Source organism: Anolis carolinensis, chromosome 3, assembly GCF_035594765.1.
Source record: "Anolis carolinensis isolate JA03-04 chromosome 3, rAnoCar3.1.pri, whole genome shotgun sequence".
In the NCBI taxonomy this organism is placed as follows: domain Eukaryota; kingdom Metazoa; phylum Chordata; class Lepidosauria; order Squamata; family Dactyloidae; genus Anolis; species Anolis carolinensis.
The window spans coordinates 185,395,488-185,409,940 of record NC_085843.1 but is presented as its reverse complement, the minus strand read 5'-3'; the positions used below and the strand labels follow the sequence as shown (position 1 = coordinate 185,409,940).

General features: G+C 38.4%; 1 protein-coding gene across 4 annotated transcripts in view; it reads left to right on the top strand.

Moving 5' to 3' along the window:
- sec24c (SEC24 homolog C, COPII coat complex component) overlaps nucleotides 1-14,453 on the top strand; it is a 56,146-nt gene that overhangs the window by 480 nt on the left and 41,213 nt on the right. For 3 of the 4 annotated variants that reach the window (XM_003223136.4, XM_008114250.3, XM_008114251.2), the window contains exons 2-3: nucleotides 11,958-12,161; nucleotides 14,186-14,269. In XM_003223136.4, coding sequence (XP_003223184.2) covers nucleotides 11,987-12,161; nucleotides 14,186-14,269 — 259 coding nt within the window. In that variant the 5' untranslated portion in view covers nucleotides 11,958-11,986. The remainder of the gene's footprint in view (nucleotides 1-11,957; nucleotides 12,162-14,185; nucleotides 14,270-14,453) is intronic. The other variant, XM_008114252.3, reaches the window with a different exon arrangement.

Sequence of the window (14,453 nt, the reverse complement as noted above, 5' to 3'; positions counted from 1 at the left end):
TGGGCCGCACTCCGCCGTGAGGGAACTTTCAGAGGAAAGGCCCCGAGTATAGAACGAATAGAATCCCAGGGTTGGGAGGGACCCCAAGGGCTCCATCTGCCACAATCAAAACTCTCTTCCGCTACGCAGGGGCACACAATCAAAGCCTTCCCGGCAGATAGCCATCTGGCCTCTGCTGAAAAACCTCCAGAGATGCAGACTCCATCACCCTCCCAGGCAGCATCTTCCACTGTCAGACAGCTCGTATTCTAAGGAGATTCTTTCCAGTGTTTAGACCAGGCATGGGCAAACATCAGCCCTCCAGATGTTTTGGACTTCCAACTCCCCAGCTGTTAGGAATTGTGGGAGTTAAAGTCCATAACACCTGGAGGGCCGAAGTTTGCCCATGCTTGGTTTAGGCGGTTCCCTAAATCTCAGAATCAAACTTTTCTCAGTGGGGTATGCTAATATGTGGATGTTTTGTCCTTTGATTCCAGTTAGATACATAATAATAATAATAATAATAATAATAATAATAATAAAACTTTATTTCCATTCCGTCCTATCTCCCCAAAGGGAGATACATGTTGTTTTTCGTTACATGTTGTTTGCCGCTTTGAGTCCCAATTGAGAGAAAGGCAGGATATAAATAAATAAATGAATAAATCACAGTAGTTCCTGATGATCTTAAATGCCTTCTTCTTTAAAAGCCTACCTGAATAAAAAGATTTTAGCCTTGAAGGACAGCAGGGAGGGGGCCATTCTGGTTTCCCTTAGAAGAAGGGAATTCTAGAGTCGAGGCGTAGCCATTGAGAAGCCCCCCCCCCCCCTCTTGTTCCCGTCAACAGAGCTTGAGTTGGAGGCGGGATGGAGAGAAGGGCCTCTCCTGAGTATCTCAGGGCCTGGGTAGGTTCGTACAAGGGGATGTGGTCAGCCAAATAGCCTGGACATGAACATAAACAAAGCTTGATGGAACAAAATGTAGTTATGTGTCTGCAGAGGAATGGGTGGCATATTTTGACTGCATTTCATCAAAAGCATTATTCCAATAAATTCTTCTTCAGGATTATTAATAACATTTTAAAAAGCACCTAGGCAGATAACATAATAAGGATTAACACTGTATCCTCCTTTTCCTGTGTGCACTGGAGACATGGTACCTTGGGCATCCCCACAACGGTTGTGGATAGCGTAAATGTGACTGATTTGCATTTTCTGCCATTCTGCATGATTAACGTTGTGAGCCAGGCAGATGGAGTTGCAGTCTCACAGTATTTGGAAGGCCACACATTTCCCATCATTGATATAAAGCAAACTACTTTCTGTTTGTCTTATTTCCACCTATATATCTGCTTGTTGCTCTTATGTTTTTGTTTGACCAGAAATTGATCTTCAGACTTAAGCTGCTTCTTGAAATCTACTCACAGTAATCTTTATTCAAGGACTTGGGGCACGAAAGTAGGGCTTGTTTTTGTTCTTAATTTTGTAGGGCTGATTTGTTTTTCTATTCTGCTACAGAACTGGTTCACATATTGTTGGTTATCCAGATTTTCCTGGTAAATATATGGTGCCTTTCTTACCCTAGAAAATGAAGAGGAGCTCTTTGGTATGAACTGGTTTTCTGAAATGGTAATCTACTCTTGTGGCATTCTGTGCAACTGCATCACGATGGGTGCACCAGTAGATCTTGATGCAACTGAATCCTTTTAAGCAAGAGTGGAACTGTTCTGGAGTTGCATGTCAAACTGTCTTCTGGGAGTAACCTGGACCCATCTCAGTAAAGCCACATTCCCTGGTGACGTTTGGGCACATTACCCTTTGTAACAAGAGGCTTTTAAGCAGAGGCTGGATGGCCATCTGTTGGGGGTGCTTTGAATGCAATTTCCTGCTTCTTGGCATGGGGCCTATGAGGTCTCTTCCAACTCTATTATTCTATGATTCTAAGAGGCATGCTTTAATTACTTCATATGTGCATTTCTACAGAAATGTTATCTCTAGTTTTGAGCAGCCTTTCTCAGGAACTCAGGGTGATACTGCAGCACTGGGAATGTTTTCTCCAATCAACAATGATATAGATTTTCCTACTACTAGGAGAAATTGTGGAAACAGGAAAGTCTCCTACTTAGAAGGTCCCAGAATGCTGAGTGGGCCATATGCCTGAAATGTACCCGCACCCACTTCCCTCTTGTTTTCATGATTGTTGTTTACCCGTTCTGACGCTTCCGACTCTTCGTGACCTCATGGACCAGTCCACGCCGGAGCTTCCTGTCGGCCATCGCCACCCCAAGCTCCTTCAAGGTCAAGCCAGTTACTTCAAGGATACCATCCATCCACCTTGCCCTTGGTTGGACCCTCTTCCCTTTTCCTTCCATTTTCCCCAGCATCATGATCTTTCCTGTCTTCTCATTATGTGGCCAAAGTACTTCATCTTTGCCTCTAATATCCTTCCTTCCAGTGAGCAGCCGAGCATTATTTTCTGGCTGGATCTTCTTGCGGTCCAAGGCACTCTCAGAATTTTCCTCCAACACCACAGTTCAAAAGCATCTACCTTCCTTCGCTCAGCCTTCCTTATGGTCCAACTCTCGCATCCATAGGTTATTCATCACAAAATCACAAAGTTGGAAGAAACCAAGGACCATCCAGTTCAGCCTGCCATTCAGGGAATACAATCAAAGCACTCTCGACTGATGGCCATCCAGTTTTATATTAAAAATCTCGAGAGGAGACTCCACTACACTCCAAGGAAGCATATTCCACTACCAAACACTTCTTGCTGTAAGGAAGTTCTTCCCAATATTTAGGTGGAACCTCTTTTCCTGCAATTTGAATCCATTGCTCCATGTCCTGTTTTCTAGAGCAGCAGAAAACAAGTCTGCCTCTCTTTAATGTGTTATCATTTCAAATATTTGAACATAGCAATCATACCCCCTCTGTTTAAATGTATGCACACAATCCATATCCTTTCCTTCCCCCTCAAACAAATAGGTTGTATTAACCCTCTTCTTCCTCCAAAGGTTGCAAACAGATTCGTTTTGAACTTTTATTGGCAGATGACTGATGTTTTTGATTTCAATTGAGTGTGGTTTATGAATCCAGCTTCATTTTTTTGGAATCAAGATTCAAAGGGCAGTTTTCTGAAACTGAAAAGAAAACCATCAAGAAAAACCAGCATTTGTAAAACTATAAAAGGCAGGCTGATTTCCTTTTTATGAAAGACAGATGAAACAATTTGCTCCATGTTGTTGCTAACAGATTTGGGTAGATATCTAAAGCAGAAACTGGTGGCATTCAGAAAACTCTTATTGTTGCCAAAAATTTTATAACTCCAACATACAGTTAACACAACCCCATTTGGGGTCGCCACCCACAGTTTTAGAAGCTGGGATAGACAGTGTTACGGTAAGGTGGATTGTGAATTGGTCAGTTGGCTGAACTCTTAAGGGTGCCTACCATCCTAGGGAGAAGAAATGACCCATGGGTGCCACACAGTTCTGTCCTGGGCCATTGCTTTTTAACATCTTTATCTGTGATTTCGAAGATGGGATAAAGAATATGTTTATTACATTTGCATTTGATACAAACTTGACGGGATCACTAATACCCCAGAGGACAGGATCAGAATCCAAAATGACTAACAGTTTAGAGAGTTGGGCCAAGGCTTACAAAATGAATTTCAACAGGTACTATACTTACACAAAAGAAATTAAACACAGAAATATCAAATGGGTGATACTTGGCTTGAAAACAGTTCTGGGACCTATACAATTTATCACTTTTTTACAGCAGAGATGGACAAACTTAAGCTATTGGCTTTATGATTTAGAAGAGTTAATTGTAAAAGTGTTGATATATAGTGTTATCTTAAGACACTAGGAAAATAAAATTAGTGTGAGGTTCGTAGATTAGTCTTAGGAGTTGTATATTGTGAATGTGTTTATTATTGCAGGTTTGATTTATGTTAGAGTGATTTTGTTAGATATTAGGCATGGGTGAATTCCTCAGAATCGTCATTAATCGGAATAAAATCATATATATTTTGGGTTCCAAACGGGATTCTGAGGTGGTTTGGCAATTCGGAATTAACTTTCCAATTTGAAGCATTGGAGCCCATTTATTTAATGGCCTCGAATACCTTTGGATATCTGAGAGAGCATTTTTAATTCAACCAAACTTTGTTTGCAGGGAGGAGCAGCCTAGGCTGGGCTTGCCTCCTTGCCCAATCAGTGCTGAGTCTTGGCAGAAAGGGAAGAGCATTTTCTTTCCAGTGGCTGGCATCCGGACTTAATAAGAGCCCCATAGAAAGAAACCAAGTCCTGAGCTTTTTCTCTACTGGCTGGAGCTAGTAATGGGCTTAATTTCATTAGGATAGCTCAAAAAATGAGGAAGAGAGAAGCCCCTCAAATTTCCCCATTGACAATAATGTTTTCCTTCATGCGCATGCACATCTACCATTAACGTACATACAAAGATTCGGAAGTTTCAGAAAGTTTTGAACTTTTTGCCTTCAAAATTCAGCAATGACTTTAGAAATGGAGCGCCAGCACCCACGACTTTCAAAGATAGTTTAGAACCATTTTTTTCTTGGATCGCACATGCCTATTACATATAGTTGCATCAGTTCAGTCCTGCACAACCAATGGCCTCCAGGCATTTAGAATTTCAGCTCCCAGAATTCCTGGCCATTTGACTAGCTGGCTAGGGCTTTTGGGAGTTGAAGGCCTAAATATCTGGAGGATTACAGGTTGGGCAGGTCTATGTTAGTAGTTGTTGATTAGTTTTTTATTTTATGAAAAACGTTTTCTGGTATTGTTTTTTTTTTAATCTTTATCTCTGAATAAAATAATATAAGATTAATGAAAATAGTATGTGTAAAAGCGATTTCAGGATCTTAGTAGACCACAAGCTGTACAGCATGAGTCAATAGTGTGATGCAGCAGCTAAGAAATTCAGAGTAATTCTAGATGACATCAACAAGAGTATAGTATCTAGATTGCGGGAAGTCATAATCCTTATTTGGTCACATCTCACCTGGAATACTGTGTCCTGTTCTGGGCACCACCAGTCAGAAAAGAAACTGACAAGCTGAATTACATCAAGAGAATTTTCAAGGATCTGCAAGCCAAACCCTATGAGGAACAGCTTTGGGAAATGGGTATTTTAGCTTGCAGAAGAGAAGGTTAAGAGGGGACATTATAACAATTTTTACGCTATGTAGGCAGATAGGTTCTGTAGATTTCTTCTTAAGTTGAATATGTTTGTCAGTCAGAACAGGTATATTTTAAACTGTAACTCTAGCCATATATATAAGCTTGGGATAGCACAGGGAAGGGTTAACATCCTGTGATATTTGTTTTGCTGTCTCTGCCCTTGTTTAGAAGATTTCACCCCACGTTCTGTCCCTGTAATAATTGAATTTGAAAATTTTAGCTTGTTTTAGAAAAAAAGATTGGTGATAAAGCTTCAGTGGAGTCATCTTTCCCCCCATTCTAACTTCCAGGAGTGATTTTGCCTTCCTACTTGACATATTTCTCTTCCTGTTGCCTCACCCCCGCTCTTTACTATGAATTGCAAGTCGGATGTTTGTAACTTGGGGACTGTCTGTATAGTCATTTGTACATTTAGAAATTTTAGTCAACAAAGCAACCCAAGAAACTGGTTCAAGTTATCCATTGGTCAATGTAATTACTGTACCTTAATTCTTACCAAGTAGAGTGGTAAAATCCAAGAACTTAGTCTGCCGCAGAATAAGATAAAATAAGCACCAATCACTCCACTCTACCACATGGGTCATCTCACCCAACCCCCTGCCATGCATAATCAAAGTACAGCTGACAGATGGCCATCTATCTTCTCTGCCATGGTGCTGTTTCTGACATTTTTCAATGCCTGGGCCAAAAAATGATGGCACCAGCAGCTAGGACACCCCCCCCCCCCCGAGGTGACATTGGTGTTGTGAAATGATTCTTGACTTATTTGTAAGTCATAGCACAATTTTGGCCTCAAAATCTGCCTTTAAATTATACACGAGACCAACTTATCCATGAGTATATATGGTAAATATTTGAAAGGATGTCATATTAAGGAGGAGGCAGGCTTGTTTTGCTGTTCTGGAGAGTAGGCTACAGAGAAATTGAATGAAATTGCAGAAAAGTGATTCAGTGTGGTGGAGTCTCTTTCTCTGGAGATTTTTAAAAAGAATCTGGATGGCCATCTATTGGGAGTGCTTTGATTGTGTACTACTACATTGCAGGATGTTGGATTGGATGACCCTTGTGGTTTCTTTCAGTTCAGTAATTCTGTGGCCAAGAGCTCGTTCCATTTGTTCCTCTTTAGCCAGTCAATTACTGACAGTGGTTTAGAATTAAAACAACTTTCTTGGAGTTAGATAGAATGGAGAAATAGGCTTAGAATTAGTGGATTTTACTGTCTGCTTCCTGTAGGGTGAACTGCTGAATCTCCCCCCCCCCCCCCCCTCCAATGCTTGGTATTTTCATACGTGACCAAAATAAGGCATGCCTTCCATTACTATTTTGCAAGAATGCCTGTTGGGATGAATGTGACTTATTTTTAACTAAATATGGGTAAGATCCTGAGTAGATGAAGTATGTCTTTCATATATTCATATTACTTACAGCTAATTTTGAAAGTGTTAATGCTGACTTTCTCTTTAACAACTTATCTAATATTGCGATGTATTATACGTGTGCTAGCGTAGATTTAGTCTCAAAGTCAAATCAACAACACCTAGCAGTGTATGGTGGAGTTTAGATAACATGTAAATCAGGAAAGTGCCCTCCAGATTCTGACTACCATTCACAGCTTTCCTCAGCTTTCTTTGTATGGGCTTGCTGGGTTGGATGTTGCAACAGAATAGCACATGGAGAAGCACTATGATTCAACACCCTGTGCTGAATCATAGTGTGGTTTGGAAATTAGGTTAGCCTTCCCATGAGTGCACACACTCCTATGTGATAGATTTCAGAAGTTCGGGAGTTTTCACCTGATGTGTTAAAATCGTTGTCTTGTCTGAATCAGCAAATCAATCTATATGGAACAAGCCACATTCAGACTATGTGATACAAACCTGATTTAATTAATCTGAGCATAAAACTGTGGTTAACTGAAGTTGGAAATAAAACCTTCTGATCTCCCAGTATCTGTGACAACAGAGGAAGGGTATAAGTGTGTGTGAACTCAGTACTGTGTATTTGTTCATCTGCTATAGTTTGCCATCCAAATATGGCCACTGAATTCAAAGACAACTTTTCCATGTAAAAGAGCCAATGTGTGTATTTCTCATATGAATATGAACACTAGAAAAAAGACAATTCGTGTTTATCTGGTGAAAATGAACTGCTATAGGTTTTCAATAACTACCAGATCTTGTTGGTAGGCCTTTAATTATGATTTTCTAATCTGATTCTGTAAGGGTGAGACTAGGCCAGGACAGCTGGAATATTTTCATGGCTTGATTCTCACTGTAGCTCAAAAGATACACTTCAAGGTCTGGTTGTAAGGAACAAAACAGTATAAAATCAACAATGCTATTTAGTCAAATTTAGCATGGTCAGATCTCTGCTATTTTTCAGGAAATCTGAGAAATGTGATTAAAAAATCAGAAACATGATTTAAAATTATTTAAACTAAATATATTTTCTGATTTCAGGTCATTGTGTAAAATTAAATAATCCTTTCATAGGACTTTGTTACCATCCTCTTTAAATGTTTTGAAAGAAGCAATGGTTTCTTATTAACTATGTGCCAGAGACCAGAAGGCCAAAGAGTGGAACTAATTCAGTTTGAACTTTGGCTTAATGTCTCTGATATGTTAATTTTTACATTAAGGATTGCACAAATACTGGGTAATGACTGGTTCCTAAGTGATATAGCATTTTATAGCTTGGCTTTTATTTTATCTTTGCAAATTTATTCTTGAATCATATATAAATGTTGGCTGTGTAAATCTTTATGTTTACCATTGCAATCAATCTCAAACTAGACACAATGCTCATACATAGGTAGTTGAAAAAAATAATAAAAATGAGCTCAAAGTCACATATATAGTAATGGAAAGACTACAGGCTGATGAAGAAGTGATATTTATACTGGCATGACACTGGGAGGATGCCTCATAGGCAACGGCAGTGGCACCATAGTACACATGTTAGAACTGCACAGAAGTGGGCACTGTAAACTCCTTCTGAATGTCTTTATTATGAAAACCCTATGATGAGACAATCCATCAAGACAGAATATAGAGAGAAAGAATGGTTTCTGGTTGGCAACAGGGGGTAAAACAAGACAGCATTTTATCACATTATCTATACAACTTGTATACTGATCATAAAGTAGGATTAACATCTAAGCAAAGAAGTGTAAAATTGGAAGAAGGAGCAACAACAGTGTTCAATTTATAGTTGAACATTAAAAAAACAAAAATAGTGACCACAGATTATTTGCGTAATTTTATAAATTGAAGACAAAGATACTGAAATGTTATTGTTGTGTGCCATGAAGTTATTTATGACCAATGATGATGTTATCATTGGGGGGAGGAATACACAATTTTTTTAGAGTGGGTTTCCCTTGTCTTTTTCTGAGGTTTACTCAAGGTCATTCTGTGGGTTTAGATTCTCAACTGAGATTTGGAAATCTGGTTTTCACTGTGCTAGTTCTCACAGAAACAAAGAATTCTCTGTACGTTAGCTCAATAATTAATTGGAATGGGAACTGTGGTCAAGAAATAAAAGGCTAGGATTTGGAAGGGCAGCTTTAAAGGATCTAGACAGTGTATTGTTGTGAATATCAGACTGAAGAAAATTGATAGGAAGAATATCAACTCATTTGAAATGTGGTGTTGGAGAAGTATTCTGTGGATGGTGTGGACTGATAAAAAGACAAATCAATGGGTCCTAGAACAAATCAAAGCCGAACATTTTCTAGAAGCCAAATTGAGACTGTTGAACTTCAGCCATATCATGAGAAGCTATGACTAATTAGAAAAGATAATACTCCATAAGGTAGTAGAAGAGGAAGATCGCATTACTTGATAATCACCTGAGTCTGCAAGACATGAGCAGGACTGTTGAAGGTCTCTCATTCATAAATTCAACATAAGTCAAAGTTGACTTGACAGTAATTCACAACAAACAAATCAACCATATACAGGATATAAACATTTAAGAATACAGGGGGGGGGGGGGGGGAAACTCGCTACTTTGTAAAGAGAAATGTAAGAAACACTTTAGTCACTAAAACATATTTTAGATTGAATAATATTGTTAAATGTGATTATAAAATGAAGTTATGAAAAATATCATACTCAAAAACTAAGCTTGAATGATGTCACAGAATGGCATTTGGATTCTCCTTGATTTGTGATTGGCTTCCTAACAGTGAAAATGATGACCCCAAAAATCAAGGGAGAAGGGGCAGGTTAATGTAGGAAGTGGGATTCCTGGTTTGTTGCTGCTTTGATATGCTCCGGGCTAAAGCTTGGAAATGAAGTCCTAGCATGTTTGAACATGACAGATCTTGAGTCCTGGTTTAGACAAAAACTAGCATCTTTTTTTCTTTCTGAACTCCTGATTATTATAGGTGTTTATATGCGTACAGAGTGGAAGTGATCAGACAGCATTTGCTGATTATGAAATACAACCCAGAATTATTTGCAGTTCTGACTTACTGTTTTTTTTATTAAATATGTTTTTCCCGCCTTAACTAACAATAGTGAAAAGACAGGCACAGAGTTGTTCTTGTATCTCACCATGCAGGTTTCTTGAGATGCCAGTGCTGAAGTGACCTACAGCTACATCAGTATCCGGTGCTGTAGGGTAGAACAAGTATCTAATGCTGTAGGAGAAGACTTGTATTTAAATAGCTAAATTAAGAGTGCATACAGATGTATGTGCCTCAGAGCTGTATTATACAGTCAAACGTTTAAGTGGTTATGAAAAGCAAAGTTATGTTTCTGAAAAATAAGTCATGCCAGGCTTACCTCATGGTGTTTTTCCCCTTGTAATAGCAATAAGTTTGATAGATGAGGAACATTCTATGAATGTAATATATTTTGGTTTCAGTAAGGTTTTTGACAAGATCTCAGTTATATTCTTTGAGGCACGCTGATAAAACTGCTCTAGACAGTGCCACTGTTAGGTGGATTTGTAACTGATTGACATACCAAACCAGAGAGTGCTCACTAGTGGTTGCTTTTCATTGAAAAGAGAATAAGTGGGATGCATAAGGGTTTTATGCTAACCCTGTTATTATTTATAAATGATGATGGAACAGAAGGCATGCTTATCAGATTTGCACATTGGTAGCTAATACTCCAAAGAACAGGATAAAAATTGTCCTTGACAAATCTGAGGGCTGGGCCAAGTCGAGCAAAATCTATTTCAGCAGGGATAAATGTAAATTGCATCATCTAAGCAAAACATTGAAATGAAATGTAAATACAATAGACCTTATGACAGAAACTTTAAAGTTACACTCGACCAGAATCTCAAAAGTACTTTTATTTACTTTGTGTATCCACATACTGTCATTCTTGTTTTGTTTTAAGATGTTTTCAATTTGAAAACCCATTAAAAGAAGATTGACATGATAGTCATCTTAATATCTAAAAGATGTCATGTAGAAGATGGAATGAGCTTGTGTTTTTGGGTTTTGTTTTGTTTTGTTTTGGTTTTTTTGCTGCTGCTGCTGCGGCTGCTGCTGTTTCTTCAGAGATTAAAATGAGAACCTGTGGAGTCGAATGATAAGAACAGAGATTACACCTTAACATTCTGAAAAGTGTCTTTACTGAAAGAGCTGTCCAACAGTAATTGCCTTGGAGTGTGTAATGCACTCCCCTTTTTGGGAGATATTTAAGAGTAGTATAAATACCACATTCATATATACACCATGACATGCCACAAGTCAGGCAACTGTCTGAATCAGCCCTTCCATACTAGCCTGGCTCCACAGACCCACCATCACCAAAAAACCATGTATTCAAGAAACAGGTGCCATGGAATCAACAAGTTTCTCCTCCCATTACCATCATCACCACGGACATTTGTAAGATACCAAAAGCCTTTGCTTTTAATGTAGAAACTAGCCCCAGTTTAGCCTCAAATTCTTATTACTGGATTGATAATCAAATATTGTTTCTGTTGGACATGGATATTTTATGTGCCAGAATACCTTTATGTGAAAGTATTTAACCACTTCCTTTTTATTAGCATGGTGAAAGTTAATCGGGGTAATTCCTCTTGTACCTTTACTTTTACAATTTGAAGAAGTGTGTGTCCTCTTTGTTAATTTATAAAGTGGTCTATCTGTGTTTCGGGATAAGATTAATTTCATTAAAATATGTAAAAAGGTCTGCTTAGTAGGAAGAATGTTCATTCTAGGGAAGCTCACCTTGTACATACCTTGATGCCATTCTGATTCCCAGGTGTTGTTTGCATTATTATTGGGGTTTTTTTAAAAAAAAAATTACTTCCAATTATTCATTGTTATCATGTGTTTTCCTTTTAAGTAGTTTTGTTTCAAATTTAATTCATTCCAAGGTATCAGGAGAGGGAGATCATATTACACATGAATCGATTTATTAAAGGATGTCACAGCCCTGAGTTTGCATAAGTGGATCTTTTGAAGGTTATTCCTTCACAGAATAGCCATAACTCCAAGTCTACTTTAGTGCAAATGACCAAAACAAAAATCACCATGAGTTTATTCCATCTGGGAGTGTTCACAACCTTCCTTCACATTACATCTTGCAATAGCAACATGTACACAATGAGATTTAAGAATCTGTACTCCCATCCAATATTCCTGATGCCTTCTCAGTTTTGTGACATCTTGCATGAGGAAGGGATTTGAAGACTTTGAAAGCTTTTATTGGTGGTGGAACATGGAATGTTTTTATTGCCAAGCATAACGATTATATTTATTTTTGGTGGTTTCTAATGTGTTTTTTCTCTCCCTTGTAGGTGAAGTCTAGTCTGGGGATGTAAACACAATGAGTGTAAACCCGCAGACTCACACAGGGCCACCCTATGGGCAACCACAGCCTGGTTATCCAGGATACCTGCAGCCTGGTTATGGAGGGCAACCAATCCCAAGTGTTCCTGCCTCTCAGTATGGTGCTTATAATGGGCCAATGACAGGATATCAGGCCACAGGTCCACCACAAGGTATTCTTTCTTGGAATTTAAGAAATCCACACCCACTTTGAGCTTGACTTTTAAAAGTATGCATGGTTGTGTAAAAAATCATATGACAGATGTAACATTGTTTTAAACTATGAGCTGGTGCCCCAGCTAGTGACCACAGCTTTACATTTTAGAATTAGAATGTCTATTGAAGGTGATGTGCTTTGCCTGAAATCTTCAACAAAGTTAAGGAGTTCTTTGTTTGCCTCCCCCACCCCCTGAGTGAAGCCTACCTGGGTCCACTAGGTAGAGTTGTCATTATGAATGCCACAACTCCCTGAGGAATACCTCAGCACACACTGCTAATGAGGAAGGGTTGCATAATTTAATACTCAGTCCTCTCTTCAAGCTGCATTAACTATAATACTCTGTGATGTTATGAAAGTTTTCTACTTAGAGACCAAAGACGGTACCAAAGACTTTACATTGATAAAGTAAAGTATGTAGTAATTGTAAAGTATGCAGGAATTAATAGGAGATTTGATTTAACCAGTTTAGCTTTAGTGGGTTTGCTCATTGGAAGTGCTGAGTTGACTCATCAGAAGAAAGTTAAATGTAGCAGCTCTGCTTGAAGAAAACCTTCATTCTTTGGCATAATATGGCAGGTAACAACAAAATGTTTTTAAAAGAAACCCACCAATAAAAAAAATGTTACCTATCCTAATTCAGTAAATGTTTATCCAGAGAAGTCTCACCTGACTTTTATAAGATCATTCAGTTTTGAGATAGAATTGTAAGGATGAAAGTTGCTGTGTAAAAATAAAGTGCCTTTGATATTTATAGGTAAAAAAATGGTAATTATAATACATGTGTTGCTATATAGAGATATACAAAGACATTTAAGTTCACCATTAGAAAAAAGAGCTACAAGTCATTGGCATCCCCCAGTGGTCAGGATCAGTAAGTTATCCAGGGACCATCCAAAGCTGAATAACTCAGAAGCGACTCTGTTAGTGGCAGGTATACCTATCACTTATTTTATTTATCTACTTTCTGCATTTAAGAAGTCCACGGTATAGCTAGCATGGTATCTTAAGTTGGTTTAAACAGCTGATTTTAAAGTAGATATAACTGATTTTAATGTTCGTGTATATTTATAGTTATTTTATGTCCAGGCATGGAATGTTTGCCATATATATGTTGTGCTCCGCCCTGAGTTCCCTTCGGACTGATAAGGGCAGAATATACATGTTTTAAGTAAATACATCTACAACAGGGGCTGAATAGAACAAAAAAAGTTAACTTCATGGCATCACCCTAAATTGCCACAGTTTATCACTCAGCAAACACACACCAGTGCTGTGTGTTGACTGAATCCAAAAGTACAATTTACCCTGTTGATCTCCATTTTTAGATTGACCCATATGATCAAATCTAGATTCACTGTCACTCGGAATATTGCTTGATGGAGGCTCTGTTTGAAATAAGGTTCTTTAATAAAGTTCAGGCAGCTGTTATCATCTTAATTCATTTCCTCAATAGGGACATGAGAGAAGCCTCCCACAATAGAAGCGACTTGCAGTTTCTCAAGTTGCTCTTGACACAAAAAAGTTGCCTCAATATTCTTAATTGCTGGTGTCCCACTGCCTGTTACATTTGTCCTGAAGCATATTCTCCTGCTGAACTGAAATCCTCCCCAGATCCTATTATAAAATTGGAAGCAACAGTAACAAATTCTAGAACCTTTCAATCACTTTGAATGCATCTTCGGCATTTTTTTATCTTGTCAAAACATTTGTGTGGATGTAGCACTTCCATTTCTGTGTATAGGAAGGAAATCTTAGAAAGTGTTGCTAAAGATTTGAATAACCATGTAGCTGCTAAAACACTACTCTATCTTGGTTTCATTATTTCATGTGCGTATTCTTTTAACATGACTGTTGACCAGAGGAAAATTATAGCTTTCATATGATTTGTGCCATATGTTTACAGTTCTTGTTGGAATTGGGTGGTGTGTGCGCACATGTATGTGTACACATAAACACATGTGTATATTGTCTTTCTAGGTTATTTTCCTACACTGGGGTTTTCTTCTAAGGGCTCTCCTGTGTCTCTCGATTCTGATGCTTCTTTTGCTCCTAACTTCTTAGGTAAATGCTTTCCTTCTCATGTGGTGTCTTCTGTGAAGGAATACTATTTCTAACGTATATTATTCCAAAATGTGTCACATTGTTTCTAGTTGTTAATGCTAGTGCTGATGGTGAATATGATGTTCTCATGTGTTCTTTCAGCAAGAACATTTAATACAGTGGTTCCCAAACTTATTTGGCCTGC